This window comes from Natrix helvetica (assembly GCF_964273705.1).
Source record: "Natrix helvetica genome assembly, chromosome: 1".
NCBI lineage: Eukaryota > Metazoa > Chordata > Lepidosauria > Squamata > Natricidae > Natrix > Natrix helvetica.
Window position 1 is genome coordinate 350,707,421 of NC_138548.1, and position 17,619 is coordinate 350,725,039.

A 17,619-nucleotide genomic window follows, 5' to 3' on the forward strand; every position below is an offset into this window, starting at 1 on the left:
GAGCAACCCACCTCTGATCCTCACCAACATTGCAGGGCCGTTTATAGTATATAAACAGGAAACAAACTCCACATTCAGTAGCACGGATGAAGTTACCTAGTCAGGTAAAGAAATGTCTCTAAGCAAACAACCAAGCTCAGCACCAAGGACTTCGCAAACTCTGTGATGGAAGTACTGTTGGAATTTATTCTTGCAAAAATAGGGGATTACTGCACCTTAACCTGTTCAGCAGTAAATAGTCAACGCCACAACTCCTGTGGCAGAGTAGAGACCGGTTATGTAGATCCGGTTATCTGTTGGTGTACTTTTGCACTGGAATGGAAGAAAGCACATTAAACTGTTTTTTCTGTATGGATTCTCTTCCATAAAAGGCTTCCGTTTGTCTTCTTGTTTTTATAGACAACTTCTCAGTTCTCTCAATGTGAAGGATATCAGTGTGAAGATATTCGAGGATTTTACACGGACGTGGTTATGGATTCTCATGTGAGTACTTCTTGCCACAATAGGAAATTGTTCATGGGGGCTGAGGAAATCAAGAGGGCTTTGTATATATTGTGTTGCGTTATGTTATGTGGTGCTATGTGTTATGTGATATTATGCCATGCCATACCATGCAGGGGTGGGTTCCTGCCAGTTCTAACCTCTTCTAGAGAAGAGGTTCCACAAATCTACAGTGCCGTTTAGAACCGGTTCCAGCTCCCTCCCCCCGCCCGTCCACACATCATCAAGATGAAGAGCGAGAGGAGGAATTCTGGGAGTTGAAGTCCACAAGTCTTAAAGCTGTCAAGTTTGAGCACCCCTGGTGTTTTTTTTTTCCTAAAGGGTTAGGGGTGCAAGGGTCTTGTAACTTGACAGCTTTTAGACTTCCACACTTCAATGCCAGAGTTCCTGAGCCAACATTTTGGTTGCTAAGCAAGAGCATTGTTAAGTGAGTTTCACCACATTTTACAAGTTGGCCATGCCCACCCGGTCACATGGCTGGCAAGCCACTCCCACCCGGTCACATGGCTGGCAAGCCACTCCCACAAAGCAGGCCACACCTACAGAAGAGGTTCTAAAAATTTTTGAAACCCACCACTGATACCATGATTCTTGAAGCTATAGAGAAGGGGTGTCAAAACTCATGACCTGCGTCCCGGTTGCATCACACACTGGCCATACCCACACTAGGTTTAGCGATGGGGGGAAACATCACAATATGTCACATGCTGCTGCTGTGACATCACAAGTTTGACACCCCTGCTACAGGGTATGACTGCGACCTGAGTTGTGAGTTATTTTTTTTTTTATACTGTGTAAGTATTGATTGTGGTACTTGGGTTGGCTTGGAATCAAGAACTACTGTACATTTTTCATAGCCTTCTTTTAAAGGCATTTCTTGCCTTTGTGGATGGGCAAAGATATCTTAAGGAAATGGCAGAAGAATAGGTTTTTCAGTACAGGCAGTCCTTGATTTACGAGCCCAATTGAGCCCAACATTTTTGTTGCTTAGCGAGACATTTTTGTTAAGCGAATTTTGCCCCAGTTTGTGACCTTTCTTGTCACAGTTGTTAAGTGAATCACTGCAGTTGGTAAGTTAGTAACACAGTTGTTAAGTGAATCAGGCTTCCCCAATGATTTTGCTTGTCAGAAGGTAAGTTAGGCAACAAAAACGAAATGCACAGGTACAGTATAGGTGGTACCTTGCTCAACAGTAGTTACTGTGAAAGGGATCTTGGAGTCCTAGTGGACAACCATTTAAATATGAGCCAGCAGTGTGCAGCAGCTGCCAAAAAAGCCAACGCAGTTCTAGGCTGCATCAACAGAGGGATAGAATCAAGATCACGTGAAGTGTTAATGCCACTTTATAATGCCTTGGTAAGGCCACACTTGGAATACTGCATTCAGTTCTGGTCACCACGATGTAAAAAAGATGTGGAGACTCTAGAAAGAGTGCAGAGAAGAGCAACAAAGATGATTAGGGGACTGGAGACTAAAACATATGAAGTACGGTTGCAGGAACTGGGTATGTCTAGTTTAATGAAAAGAAGGACTAGAGGAGACATGATAGCAGTGTTCCAATATCTCAGGGGTTGCCACAAAGAAGAGGGAGTCAAACTATTCTCCAAAGCACCTGAGGGTAGAACAAAAAGCAATGGGTGGAAACTAATCAAGGAGAGAAGCAACTTAGAACTGAGGAGAAACTTCCTGACAGTGAGAACAATTAATCAGTGGAACAGAAGTTGCCTCCAGAAGTTGTGAATGCCCCAACACTGGAAGTCTTTAAGAAGATGTTGGATAGCCATGTGTCTGAAACGGTATAAGGTTTCCTGCCTAGGCAGGGGGTTGGACTAGAAGACCTCCAAGGTCCCTTCCGACTTTACTATTGTATTTGTATTGTATAAGGTTGCAAAAGGAGGATCACATGACCTCGGGCACAGCAACCGTCATAGATATGAATCAGTTGTCAAGCATCTGAATTAGGATCACATGACCATAGGAATACTGCAATATTTGTAAGTGTGAAAAGCGGTCATCGATCATTTTTTTTCATTGCTGTAGTAACTTCAAACGGCCACTAAATGAACGATTGTAAGTTGAGAACTATCTCTAATCAAGCATAAAGAAATTTTTCAAGGTCAGAATCCAGATAAGGTAAAGGTAAAGGTTCCCCTCACACATATGTGCTAGTCGTTCCCCACTCTAGGGGGCGGTGCTCATCTCCATTTCAAAGCTGAAGAGCCAGCGCTATCCGAAGACGTCTCCGTGGTCATGTAGTTGGCATGATTAAACACCAAAGGCCCACAGAATGCTGTTACCTTCCCACCAAAGGTGGTTCCTATTTTTCTACTTGCATTTTTTACGTGCTTTTGTACTGCTAGGTTGGCAGAAGCTGGGACAAGTGATGGGAGCTGCCTCCGTTACGCGGTGCTAGGGATTCGACCTGCAGAACTGCCGTCCTTTGTGATCGACAAGTTCAGTGTCTTAGCCACTGAGCTGCCGCGTCCCTGCATCACAATCCAAATAGTGGAGTTTAAATCTAGAAATGTTTCTTTCTGGAAATTCAGTTAATTTAAACTCACCTTGAAAATTCAGATTTTTAAAGTTTTACAATCAACTAATCCTGTACAAGTCAGAAGTACAGAAACTCTTGTCTGTTGGTGGACTCACTCTAGCAGATAAGAATTAGTTTCAGCAAAGTATACCCCTAGATCTTTAAAAGAAGATCTAGGGGTATACTTTGCTGAAAGTAATCCTTACCTTTTTAAAAAACTTTTTAAATTAAAAGTACAATTCAGGTTTTCCTCAATATAACATCCATTCATGTTGGATGACTCAGTTCGTATATGGAAATATAAACTTTGAACGGTATCTAAGATCTCAAGAACTCAAAATGTTAAGAAACTGTGTGTGTGTGTGTGTGTGTGTGTGTATATAAAGTGTGTGTGTGTAAATGGCTGTGTATGTATATGCTCCACCTCGGGCAATTTCAACCAAACTTGATACACAGATCACTTACTCTCTGGAAACAAATGCTGTCGGGGTAAGACACCCCTAACAACCCTTGCGGTGTGTGTGTCTGTGTGTGTGTGTCTGTGTGTCTGTGTTCCAGCATAACTCTGGAATGCCTGGGCCTCTGAAATGAAAAGGAATGAATTATATCTATAGTGTCAAATCACAGTACTTTTGACAGCGATAGTGTGCATTTTTGGATTCAAGTTCTGTTAAGAAACAGCCTGTTGTGCCTTAAAATGGCTTCTACTGTACAGCACAGTGGAGTTGCCATGGTAACGGCTTCACAGTCCTCCACAAGGGGGCTCTCCCTGGTAAAGGGGGATTGGTAAGGATAAATAAATACCCGGGCAATGCCATGTTATCAGCCAGTACTATATAAATTATATAAATCTATGGCGTCACGAAGCATGGAATCCTGCATATTGTTTTAGTCATCATGCTTCAACAAGGATGTTGAAGAGGCTTCTGTTCAAAACGTGCTACCATCAAATGACTACGGGGCATCTCCCTGCATTTCTACTGCTACTAATTATTTTCTATAACAATTGTTACTATCAGAATTGGAAAGACAAAGTCAGTGTATTTTGATCACCCAAAAGAGCTTGTTCCTTATTGGTTTAGATGGCTTGGCGCTCAAGAACATTCTGCTACCATTTTCCTTTCCCAAAGTGATAGTTTTGCCAGCTCTTGGGTAACATTTGACAGTTGTTCTCTCTGAGATTCAAGGCATTATTAATACTCTAAGACAGGGGTCACCAACCTTGGCAACTTTAAGCCATGTGGACTTCAACTCCCAGAATTCCTCTGCCAGTCCCTGAGAGCCCTGCTCTAAACTCCAGAATGGATGTAGCTGAGGACGCAATATCTCAGTTGAAAGTTGGTTGAAAATCAGTGGATGCATTTATCATTGATTTATTAAAGGCGCTGAAAACGCTTCAGTACAAAATAACGTCTTTGTTTCTCATTTCTTTAAGGCAGGAAGATTAGCTCTAAATTTGTCGGTCAAGTGGGCATTTCGTGAACCGTAACGTAATTGAGAAAATCCTTCAGACTTGGGGTTAATCTTCCTGCTCAGGAAGAGAGCGCGAGAGAGGAGGGATTAGACAGGGAGATTAGAGTTTACAAGCGGAACAGATGGAGAAGAAAGTCAATGCATCCCACCCTTTCTCTCTCACGTTATTCTCTTTCCAGAGGTCTCCTGCTTGCCATGTTACTGAGCCTCATTTTTCTCCTGCTGCTGAGGTACATTGCTGGCGTCCTGGTGTGGGTTCTCATTGTGGGAGTAGTATCCATCATTGCATACGGTGAGTAAAATGAGAACAAAGGTCTTCATAGACTGCGTCAAACTGATGAATGGGCTAAGGAGGGTGCTACCACAAGAGTTAGGACAGTGTGGTTTCATTAACCTTTTTTAAACCAGTCAGGTCCGTCATGTCAGTCATTTGGTAAATGGGCAAGGCCTCTTCAGCAAGCATTCTGGGGTTTTGCTATGACAGATCTTCCAAATATACTGTTCTGACCTAGGCTTCCCGATAAGGCATAAATCACACACTTAGTCCCCCAAACCCTCTTTTATTTAAACGGCTGTGAATTATGGTCATTCGCAGCCCGTAATGATTCACAAACAGTCTATGACAGCGATGGCGAACCTTTTTTGGCTCGTGTGCCATAAGTGGGGGGGAGCGCAGGGGGGGTAGTGTGCGGGTGTGCCGCACCCATAATGCAATGCGCGACCCCCCCCCAAGTGCACATGTGCACACTACAGGAGCGACCCCCCCATTTTTTGCATGCTTTTTTTTGCCCTCCCCAGGCTCCAGAGGCTTCATAGGAACCTGGGGAGGGCGAAAACAGCCTCTCCTGCCCCTCCGGAAGCCCTCCGGAAGCTTCAGGGACCTTCAGGACGCTTCCCTGAAGCCTCCGGAGCAGTCAAAACGACCCTCCGAGCAAACCGGAAGTCAGTTCCCAAACTTCCGGTTTGCCCGTAGGGCTGGTTTTTTGCGCTCCGGAGGCTTCAGGGAAGCTCGTGAAGCCTCCAGAAGGCCTCCGGGGGGGGGAGGCTCTTTTCGCCCTCCCCAGGCTCCTATAAAGGCTCTGGAGCCTGGGGAGGGTGAAAAATGGCTTTAAAAAAGGGTGAACTCAGCTGGCCAGAGCGCACATGCGCGCTGGCCAGCTGACAGGGCAGCGCCTCGTGTGCCCTGACAAATGGCTCCGCGTGCCACAGTGGCATGCGTGCCATAGGTTTGCCATCACTGGTCTATGAAGAGTCCGGCAGATGTCTGCCACAGTCTTTCAGGGTAATGCTGATAAACACCCACCTTTATCTCCCTTGAAACTCTGCCGGAGACCTAATTGCCAATTAGTTTTGCAAGGCCAAACGGAGCACAGAGTCAAACGGAGCTTCTCATATTTTGAACTGACCAGAACGAACTAATTGCTTCCTGCAAAGGCTCACGTCTGTTTGCTCCTCTTTTAAGTCTTATGGGAGGGGCCAATCATCTCCAAGCCTTACCCCTGAGTTGCCCCTTTTGTCTTAACTGTTCTTGCCTTCTGGCAGCTCTGTGCATGCACGCACTGGGAACAGGCTCCCCCTGTTCCTCTGCCTTGCTGATGTCAAACTCCAGAGGCAGCACATAGCTTACCAGATGGCCCTGGCCCCCTCTCTGCCTCTGACGCAGAGCTCTCATCAGAGCCTTCCCCAGACTCCAGGACTGGTTCATGTTCCTCCCTAATCTCCTCACTGTCTGACTCTGCTGTCAGCTCCGCAGGACGCCAGCGGACCACAACATATTCCAAATAGGCTACCCAGTCTATAGATTGGTTTTTTTTTTCAACCTTAGCAAATTTAAGATGTGTGGACTTCAACTCCCAGAATTCTCCAGCCAGCTTAAAGTTGCCAAGGTTGAGAAACACTGTTATGGATATTTATCCTTAGGATAGGAAGAACTTCCTTTCTGTCCAAATCTTAAAAAACAGTCCGCAACAAAAGTTATAATATTAGCTTAGATTGGGGTCCCCAATTTGGCAACTATAAGACTTTAAGGATGGCTGGCTGAGGAATTCTGGGAGTTGAAGTCCACAAGTCTTAAAGTTTTCAAGTTTGGAGAGTCCTAGCCTGGATGACCAGACAATCTTCTTCTATGTAGGCCAAAGCTTGTCCAGTTCTCAGAATTATATTTCCTCCCACTGATTCTATTCTATTCTATCCCATTCCATTCCATTCCATTCTTCCAACTCTACTCTACTCTACTCTACTCTACTCTACTCTACCCTACCCTACCCTACCCTACCCTACTCTACTCTACTCTACTTTGTAGTGTTCTGCAGATTGACCACTGCAGAACAATGATTCTCACACTTAAATGTACCTGTCAAGTGTCATAACCATAACATAAGCCGTCCAGCATCTCTGAATGTATTTAGCAAATAAATGCAGCAAAAAAGCAGCCAAGCTTGGTATGGGTGACCTGTGACTCTCCAGATGTTGATGAATTCAGACCTTGCACCCTCGGTAGTGAGGGATGGCGGAACTTGTAATTCTGCAACATTTGGAGTGCCATGATACCTTAACGATGGCCAAGATATGGTGTCCTGGTACCGTCCTGTATGCACATCACTCCACTGGTTGGTCGCTGGGGGAAAGAAGGTTGAAATGGGGAAAGGACTCTTCTGAAACAAAATGGCAGAGGGAGGGAAATGGGGTTTGAAGAATGCTCTTGTTTAGTATTTTTTTTTTCCAGCAGTCTTTCTTTTTTTCTTTTTTCCGCCTTCCAGGAATCTATCACTGTTACACAGAGTATGATATCCTCAAAAAGAAAGGAGCCACTATTCAGACCATTGGATTTACCACTAACTTCAGCGCTTATGGCAGTGTCAAAGAGACCTGGATGGCAGCCTGTAAGTCAGGGCAGAAGAGTGAACTTCCTTTGGCTCGCTTGGACAAGGGCACAAACACATGGCCTTTTTTGGATCTTGGGGATGTGTGGGAGCAGGAGGGAAGGAACATCTGCTCAAAGCAAAGAAGGGGATGTGTTCCATTCTAACCCCCATAGGTTTTGCTTAAACCTCATCCTTTTTTCAACATTCATTTCTCCTTAGCTCTCTTCGTTCATCCAGTTCTTACCGAAATACCATTAATCCTCAGCTTTGTGAATTGGAATCTGAGTTTTCTCGGCAGTTGTTAAGCCAGTCCCACCTGATTTGTATGACCCCCCCCCCCCTTTGCAAATGGTTAGGTGAATCACTGCAGTTGTTAAGTGAATTATTGGTTGTTAAGCAAGTACAGCTTCCCCAATTGCCTTTGCTTGCAGTTTCGGGAGTCTTTAGCTACTCCCACGTAACACCTCTCCTGTGCGGGCTACACTGGCTGCCTGTGGCTTTTCGGGTGCGTTTCAAGGTGTTGACCATTATCTTTAAGGCGCTCCATGGCACAGGACCTAGTTATTTGCGGGATCGTATCCTGCCCCATACATCCCTTCGGCCGATTCGCTCACACAGAGAGGGACTCCTCCAGGTGCCGTCCACTAGGCTGTGCCAGCTGGCGACGCCTAGGGGAAGGGCCTTCTCTGTGATGGGCCCGACCCTCTGGAATGACCTTCCCCCTGACATTAGAATGACTACGGATCTCCGCTCCTTCCATCAGAAACTTAAGACCCACCTGTTCCAGCTAGCCGGCCTGGCCTAATTCCACCTTTCCCACCTCAGTTTTATTTCTAAATTTTTATGATTGGTTTTATGGTTTTAGTTTTAAATTTTTATAAATTCGTACAGGGGGTGTTTAATTTGATTTGTAACTTTGTATACGAGTGTTTGTATGTTTTTTAAATTTATTCCTGTACACCACCCCGAGTCCCTCCGGGGAGAGGGGGCGGTCTAGAAATCTAATAAATAATAATAATAATAATAATAATAATAATAATAATAATAATAATAATAATAATTATTATTATTATTATTATTATTATTATTATTATTATTATTATTATTATTATTATTATTATTATTATTATTATTATAATTATTATTATTATTATTATTATTATTATTATTATTATTATTATTATTATTATTATTATTATTATTAAAAGCTGCTAGCGACCTTGGGCAGCACACAATTGGCAAGTGAAACAAATTTACTGGTCAACCAGCAGGAAGTTGAGTACTGCAATTTTTTTGTACGTAGAGTGCCGGTGGGTATGTTTTTTGAGTGTGGTATGTACGAGTAAATTCCAAAAGCACAGCCAAACTGTCTCCTTTCCCTCTCCCTCCTCCAGTGATTGTCCTCTGTGTGGCGGAAGCCATCTTGCTGCTTAGTCTCGTGTTCCTCCGCAATCGGATCTTCATTGCCATCGCGCTCATCAAGGAAGCCAGCCGGTAAGTGGAGCCCCACAAGGCTTTGGTGCCATTGCGGTTTTTAGATTCTTTGCGGGAACTGAGGGAGAGGCTGATAGTTCTCCGTTGTCTCTTTCTCCAGAGCCATTGGACATATGATGTCCACCCTCATCTACCCACTGCTGACTTTCATCTTAATCGTGATCTGCGTGGCCTATTGGGGCATGACGGCTCTGTATCCTTTCTGACGATGCTGTGATCTTTCATTTATTTATCACATTTATATGCTGTAGTAGGAAAGTAGGAAAAGGGAAGGACAGGCCAAGCTCTTCAGTGTAGGAATGAGTTTATTATGCATAGGCCCAAACATCACGAGAAAGGACAATATGTTTGGACCCCGAAGGGTTAGCATAAACAGGGTTTTATACCCCAAATTACGTATACATTAGCTGGGTGTTACATTTGACATATATGGTTTAAGGTTTAAGGTTTTAAGGTTTATTGAATTTATAGACCGCCCCCTCTCCCCGTAGGGACTCGGGGCGGTGTACAGACCGTTCATGTTCAAGACAACAAAACATAACATAAGACATCAAACAAAACAACGCACACATACCGTCTGTGTATAAAACCCAAAACCAATTTAAATAATTAAAACAATTTTAAAACCCGTTTAAAACCCCAATTTAAAATTTAAAAAGCCATCCAGGAAGGTTAGTAATAGATGTTCCCTGTAAATACAATTGCAATTACAATTAGGCCAGGCCGGCTAATCGAAACAGGTGGGTCTTGAGTTTCTTGCGGAAGGAGCGGAGATCCGAGGTGGTTCTAATATCGGGGGGGAGGTCGTTCCAGAGGGTTGGGCCCATCACAGAGAAGGCCCTATTCCTAGGCACCGCCCGCCCACACTGTTTAGCGGAAGGTACCCGGAGGAGACCCTCTCTGTGAGAGCGGATTGGTTGCAGGGATGTATGGGGTAGAATGCGATCCCGCAGGTAACTAGGTCCCGAGCCATGGAGCGCTTTGAAGATGACAATCAACACCTTGAAACGCACCCGAAAAGCCACAGGCAGCCAGTGCAGTACATATATGGTTTGAAAAGGAACTGAAAACGCCTAGTACAAAACTTTAAGTGCTGATTACCGAAAGGAACAGAAAGGAAAAAAAAAAAAGGGGGGGGGGGTGACGTGCATCTAATGAATTATGCCGAAGTTATCGTATTCCATCTACAGCTTGAGGAGAGAAAAAGAGAAATGAACAAGTGAACAACAGGATACATCCGTCTGGGTCAGTCTGCTCTGTTACAGATAAAAATAGTCATTTGTCATTTCAGCAATTCCTACAAGCAGGAAAAGGAAACTTAGCCTTGACCAGGGTTTTTCGGGCCTTTAATATTGCAGCTTGGCTATTTTGCCTGAACCAAAGTTACAGCCTAGCTCACAACTCACTCTAAAACGACACTGGGAGGCTTTTTCTTGCTTTCCTTGGAGAGAATCTACCAATGCCACATCTATACATGATGATGATGATATCATTTCTGACTCTTGGCAATTCAATGGTCAAGGTCTCTCTACAACAACTATTATTATTATTATTTATTAAATTTGTTAGCCGCTCCCTCTCCACAAAGGGACTCGGGGAGGCGTACAATAAATAAAAACACATATTATAAAATTACACATTGTACGGAGGAGGTATAAAAACACAATACAATCATTATAATAACATAGAAATATTAAAATAAGTTAAAATTAAATACCCCAATGGAGATTACAAGTTTAAAAATTGCCAGGAGGAGTAAAATGGAACTATGGTTGAGCCAGGCCTGCTAGTTGAAAAAGGTGGGTCTTGAGTTTTGAACGGAAGGAGCGGAGGTCGGTGGTAATCCTAATATCCGGGGGGAGGTCATTCCAGAGGGCTGGGCCCATCACAGAGAAGGCCCTACTCCTGGGCGCCGCCCTTTGGCACTGCTTAGTGGACGGCACCCGGAGAAGTCCCTCTCTGTGAGAGCGAATTGGTCGTAGGGATGTATGGGGCAGGATGCGATCCCGCAGGTAGCTAGGTCCTGTGCCATGGAGCGCTTTGAAGATGGTAATCAACACCTTGAAACGCACCTGATAGACCACAGGGAGCCAGTGCAGCTCGCGCAGGAGAGGTGTTATATGGGAGTATCTCGTACTCCCCATAATCACCCGCGCGGCCGCGTTCTGGACCAGCTGCAGTCTTCGAGTGCATCTCAAGGGAAGCCCCATGTAGAGAGCATTACAGTAGTCTAGGCTAACTAACTAACCTTGCACTACCCATGTTTTTCCGAAAATAAGACAGGGTCTTATTTTCTTTTGACCTCCAAAATAAGCGCGCAGAAGGATGGAAGGCGGTGTCAACTTTGAGCCGGTCAGAATCAAACTGCCGGGAGTCGGCAGAATTAGCCTGCAGTACTGCATTTTAACCACTGCACCACCACGGCTCTTATAAGCATAAGCTCCCAGTGTACATGCAAAACAACCAATTCATGATAATGATAATAAAAATGATAATGCTGATCCTAACATCAAAGTAATAATCATAATAACGGTATCAGTAAGAGAAGGCAATGGAAGAGTTGAGAGGGATAAAATACAGCCATACAACATGGGTAAATATCCTTAGACATAAGATAGTATTGTGGAAATTAGGCGTTTATCAGAGTGATGGCATAATGGAAAAAAACGCTCTGTGTCTAGTTGTTTTGGCATGCAATGCTCTGCAGCATCGCAACTCTAGAGAGGGTATTATGGGATAGGTCACACAACCCTGACCTCCTCCAGTTGGCAACACAAATGTATTGCCACTGGAAAATATTGCAAAGAAGGACTTAACCGAAACTGTACAAATGCTCCATTTTGCCACTCCAGATTTGAATGCAGACTTTCTGAAACTGTAATTCAGAATGTGAAGTTGGCATTTGATACCTCAAGTCAGGTAGTCCTCAACTTATGACGCCAACTGAGCCCAACTCGCCATGCTCAAGGTTGACACAGCCGTCCATCCTTCTGAGGTTGGTAAAATGAGGACCCAGACTGTTGGGGTTAATATGCTGACTCTTTAAACTGTAAAACACTGTGAAGCAGTTTGTAAGTCTAAGTACTATTATTATTGCTATTATACATCAGAGACGCATTCCTTGTGTGTCTAATCACACTTGGCCAATGTTCCATTCTATTCCACCAAGGACAGAAGGGAATATTTTGGTTTGAAAATTTCCTTGACTGTTTTCCCTTCTTCAAGATATCTTTCTACTTCTGGAGAGCCCCTTTTTCGGATCACCCCAACAAATGACTCTGCCCCAGGCTGTGAAAAATATCGCGGTAATGAAAGTTGCATGCCATTGGTAAGTGGTCAGATGCAAAACCAAAGTATCTTTGGTCAGGGAATTGCACGGCTTCTGCCCAGACGAAGCCCGAGAGACTAATACAAACTTGTAGTCTTTTTAATCATCATACGGAAAGAGGAAACGTAAGATAGTCAGGAACATTGTGAGGTAAATTAAACAGTATACAGATCACACACAAGGAAAAGGCAGGGGGAAAGGGAAACTCCCCCTCCACATCAGAGGTAGTATTCAACGGGTTCTGACCAATTCTGAAGAACGGGTAGCGGAAATTTTGAGTAGTTCAGAGAACCGGTAAATACCACCTCTGGCTGGCCCTGCCCCCATCTATCTCTGCCTCCCGAGTCCTAGCTGATCAGAAGGGAATGGAGATTTTGAAGTATCCTTCCCCTACCATGCCCACAAAGCCACGGCCACAAAGCCGTGCCATGCCCACCAAGCCATGCCCACAGAACTGGTAGTAAAGAATTTTGAATCCCACCACTGCTTCATATCCACAGTAACCAACCCACAGCATGGAATGCACCATGCATGAGTCAGTACTCTCCAGCCAATCAACTGTAGCTGTGTGCTCTGGCCCACTGTACACTTCACTCATCATCTTTTAATGACCCTATAATCCCACGCGGGGTAGTCTGGGCAACTGAATGGAGCTGAGTTTTAATTGCCAGATGCCTTTCCTGTCGCCAGTGTAGAGTTATATTCAGCAGATTGATTCTCATTGTGAGCAGAGAGAGAAATATCTGCCTCTACCTAGGATTGAACTCCAAGTCTCCTGATTGTGAGACGAGAGCTCCATCTCTAGGCCACCGTGCAACTCACTGTACACGACACTGTTCCAGTTACTAAATTCAGTATCCGAACATCTTTGATCCCCAGAGCTGTTTTGGCTAATCCTTTAGCCATTGTGGTATGATGCAAAATATGATCATGCTTTGAGAACCTCTCAGTTTTTCTTATGATGATGGTGTTAAGTGGGACAGAAGCACATTAAGTAGTCTCACAAATGAATTGGATACTTTTTGGCCACCCCACCATTTTTTCAAAGTTTAGAATGATTGGGAGGAAACAGATCTTGTTCTTTCCAAAATAGAAATTTCGGGAGCTGCCTAAAATCAATTCAGTTCTGGAATTGCCTGCATCAGAAATGGGTAATCCAAAACTTTTACCTTGCAAACAGCTCCCAGTTCTGCATGCCAGTACCCTTATCCCTAAAATCAATCTTATAGCAAATCGGCCAGAGAGGAAATACCAAGCAAGATGGACATTATTTATTTTATATGCTGCCCTTCTGATTGCTCTGGCAACTCTGGGAGGCCTTTAAAAGGATTCAAAGATTTTTTAAAAAGATAAAACCATGAAAAAAACTAAGTAAGAAACAAAAAGTCTATAGGCGAAGAGCCAGCAGAGCTGGGAGGTGGCGTGAAAGATGTCATCAGCTTAGAGTCACTAAGTTCGCACAAACGATCCAAGTTTAACCTCTCTCGAGTTCAGCTGAACCTTATCTGGCGCCAATTTTGCAAACTTTATCGGACTAGATCCTGTGTATAGGCTTGAGTGATAAATCTTTTGAACTGCAACTTAACATACGGTCATGATCTTTTGACAAACCCAAGAGAAACAAGTGATCTGGAAGTAGAGGGGATCTTCTCTCTATCCCATCAGCCACCCCAACATAGTACAGCTCCATTAAGGTCCCAGATCAACCAGCGGAGGCAGATTTTAAAGCTCTTCTGAAAGACCAGGAGTGTGGGGGCTGACCTCACTTCCAGGGGAAGAATATTCCAGAGGGTTGGGGCTACATCAGAAAAGGCTCTTCTCCTGGACCTGCCAGATGGAATTCTTCGGAAGATGGGGTTCAAAGTAGCCGTCTTCCGCTGGAGCGAGTTGACAGGCCAATCCTATTGGATGAGACAGCTCCTCAAATGTTGGACCCTACAGTCTTCTTAAATTGGAATAATAGAATAACAGAGTTGGTAGGGACCTTGGAGGACTTCTAGTCCAGCCCCCTGCTGAGGCAGGAAACCCTACACCACTTCAGACAAATGAATATCCAACATCATCTTCTAAGTCAAGGTCTATCTATATCTTGTTCTTTCTTTTCTCAGGATTTCAATGCCTCTGCCAGTCACCCTTGCAAAACCGAATGCATCTTCTACAGATATAATGATGAAGGGCTTTACCAGCGCAACCTCTTCAATCTTCAGATCTACAATGTTGTGGGCTTCCTTTGGTGTATCAATTTTGTTATTGCTCTGGGACAGTGTGTACTTGCAGGAGCCTTTGCCTCTTATTACTGGGCCTTCAAGAAGCCTCAAGATATTCCAGCCTGTGCCCTGCCCAGTTCCTTCCTCCGGACATTAAGGTACGTAGTTTGGGGAGAAATGTCTGTGGAGATTCTCAGTCATCCAGATCATAGTTGTCTGAAAAGTGTCTGTCAACTGTTCAGTTGGCGAATCCAGAAAAAGAAACTCCTGGGAGATTATTTTACCAAAGAGTATAAAACTTTACTGAATAATCCACATTGGCACAGAAGAAGTGAAACCAGCTCTGGCCCACAGGGTGCTTAGATGTGGCCCACAGGGGCCCCCTGGAAACAGCAAAGGATGCAATGCCTCTGCCAGCAAAAACGGAGCTTGGAACGGACCCATGTCCCCCCACCCTCCCCTGTCTGTTTTCGAAGGCAGAGGGCTACAGGAGGCCATCACAGCCCAAAACAGGGCCGGGGTGAGCCGATCTGAGCTCAGTTTTCACTAGCAAAACAAACTAAAAACAAAACAAAATGAGAAATGTTTCCTCTTTTGCATTTGAGCATGCAAAAAGGGACAGGAAAGGAGAAAGGGAAAGAGAAAAAGAAGATGGGAAAAGAGCAAGGAAGGAAAAAGAAGGAAAGAGGGGAAGGAAGAAGAAAGGAGAATGAAGAGGGAAGGAAAAAGAAAGAAAGAGGGGAAGGAAGAAGAAAGGAGAATGAAGAGGGAAGGAAAAAGAAGGAAAGAGGGGAAGAAAGAAGAAAGGAGAATGAGGAGGGAAGGAAAAAGAAGGAAAGAGGGGAAGGAAGAAGAAAGGAGAATGAAGAGGGAAGGAAAAGGGAGGAAAGAGGGGAAGGAAGAAGAAAGGAGAATGAAGAGGGAAGGAAAAAGAAGGAAAGAGAGGAAGGAAGGAGAAAGGAGAATGAAGAGGGAAGGAAAAATAAGGAAAGGGGGAAGGAAGAAGAAAAGAATGAAGAGGAAAGGAAAAAATAATAAAAGGAAGGAAGAAAGGAAGGAAGGAAATTATAATGATAGTGAGGGAGTGTCTGGGGGAAGTCCTGCCTTAGCACTTGGCCACCCCAGGTGCTCCTGACACAAATAGCGTCAAGCTGGCTACCTCGCCCCCCCAGGTCAAACACAACCGTGATGCAGCCCTCAATGAAATTGAGTTTGACACCCCTGGTCTAGTGGTTAAGACACCAAGCTAGAAAGCAGGAGACCCTGAGTTCAAGGCCTTGCCTTAGCCATGAAAGTCAGCTGGGTAACCTTGGGCCAGTCCCTGTCTTTCAGCCCAACCCACCTCGCAAGAGTTGTTGCTGTGGTGAAAACAGGAGGAAGAAGGAACATTATTTGACACCTTGAGTTATTCATAAAAATAATAAATGTGGGATATGAATTAAACAGAGTATAAATAAAGTATAATAAATAATTTATCCACAGATACCACATGGGGTCACTAGCCTTCGGCTCTCTTATTCTCACCATCGTTCAACTGATACGCATGGTACTGGAATATCTGGACCACAAGTTGAAAGGCAAGTGACAGACTGGCTTGACTTGAGGACGAAATAGCCATTTGGGGAAAATAATCGATTGGGTCTAAGACAGGGGTCTCCAACCTTGGCAACTTTAAGACTTGTGAACTTCAACTCCCAGAGTTCCTCAGCCTCTGGCCGAGGGAAAAACAGTCCAGTTGCCTTTTGGACAGTCCAGTCCAAACACCTTTAAGACATAAGCCATGTCAGTCTTATTGTACTGCTTTGATATTTGCAGATTCCGGAAATGCTGCTGCCAAGTTTTTTCTATGCTGTCTGAAATGTTGCTTCTGGTGTTTGGAGAAGTTCCTCAAATTCCTCAACCGAAATGCTTACATTATGGTGAGCCCTGGTTGCTATTATTAAATTCCACTGGGTCTGTCCATCATTCTATACCCACCAGTGGTGGGTTTTAAAATATCTTTCTTTCTTTCTTTCTTTCTTTCTTTCTTTCTTTCTTTCTTTCTTTCTTTCTTTCTTTCTATCTATCTATCTATCTATCTATCATTATCTATCTATCATCTATCTATCTATCTTTATCTCTATATCTCTATCTCTATCATATCTCTGTCTGTCTGTCTATCTATCTATCTATCTATCTATCTATCATCTATCTATCATTATCATCTGTCTCTATCTATCTTTATCTCTATCTCAATATCTCTATCTCTATCATATCTCTATCGCTGTCTGTCCATCTATCTATCATCTATCTATCTATCTCTATCTCAATATCTCTATCTCTATCATATCTCTATCGCTGTCTGTCTGTCTGTCTGTTTATCTATCTATCATATATCTATCTTTAGCTCTATATCTATCTCTATATCTCTACCTCTATCATATCTCTATCTCTGTCTGTCCATCTGCCTGCCTGCCTGCCTGCCTGCCTGCCTGCCTGCCTGCCTGCCTGCCTGCCTGCCTGCCTGCCTGCCTGCCTATCTATCTATCTATCTATCTATCTATCTATCTATCTATCTATCTATCTATCTATCTCTATCTATCTATCTATCTATCTATCTATCTATCTATCTATCTATCATCTATCTATCTATCATCTATCTATCATCTATCTATCATCTATCTATCATTATATATTACCTATCTATCTTTAGCTCTATATCTATCTCTATATCTCTACCTCTATCATATGTCTGTCTGTCTGCCTGCCTGCCTATCATCTATCTATCTATCTATCTATCTATCTATCTATCTATCTATCATCCATCTATCTATCTATCTATCTATCTATCTATCACGATAGAGACAGACAGACAGACAGATAGATTGTTTTTGGTGGCTGTGGACTGCAGGATTGAACAATGATATAATTATCATGCAAGGGTAGGGCTTGGAGGAAATTAAAGCTCCCCTAAATTCTGGGTACCTGCTTTCATCATTTGCCCTTTAAATTTAGAGAAAATTCAACATTTGGTAACCAAATTTGCTGTTTTGTATGTATGTCAAAAAGGGTTTGGCAGTGGCACATGTCACAGATAAACAATTCAGGTTTTCTTAAAAGTAGCGATAACACTTAGACTTATATACCATTTCACAGTTCTTTAAAGCCCTCTGTAAGTGGTTTATAGAATCAGCATATTGCCACCCAACAATCTGAGTCCTCAGTTTACTGACCTTGGAA

At 43.6% G+C, this 17,619-nt stretch overlaps 1 protein-coding gene across 1 annotated transcript in view; it reads left to right on the plus strand.

Annotated features, from left to right (window-relative positions):
* Nucleotides 1-17,619, plus strand: part of SLC44A4 (solute carrier family 44 member 4) — an 84,534-nt gene that overhangs the window by 53,679 nt on the left and 13,236 nt on the right. The window contains exons 9-17 of the mRNA XM_081934301.1: nucleotides 400-483; nucleotides 4,687-4,799; nucleotides 7,267-7,389; nucleotides 8,766-8,865; nucleotides 8,966-9,058; nucleotides 12,091-12,193; nucleotides 14,302-14,558; nucleotides 15,883-15,977; nucleotides 16,216-16,319. Of these exons, the coding sequence (XP_081790427.1) occupies nucleotides 400-483; nucleotides 4,687-4,799; nucleotides 7,267-7,389; nucleotides 8,766-8,865; nucleotides 8,966-9,058; nucleotides 12,091-12,193; nucleotides 14,302-14,558; nucleotides 15,883-15,977; nucleotides 16,216-16,319 (1,072 nt within the window). The remainder of the gene's footprint in view (nucleotides 1-399; nucleotides 484-4,686; nucleotides 4,800-7,266; nucleotides 7,390-8,765; nucleotides 8,866-8,965; nucleotides 9,059-12,090; nucleotides 12,194-14,301; nucleotides 14,559-15,882; nucleotides 15,978-16,215; nucleotides 16,320-17,619) is intronic.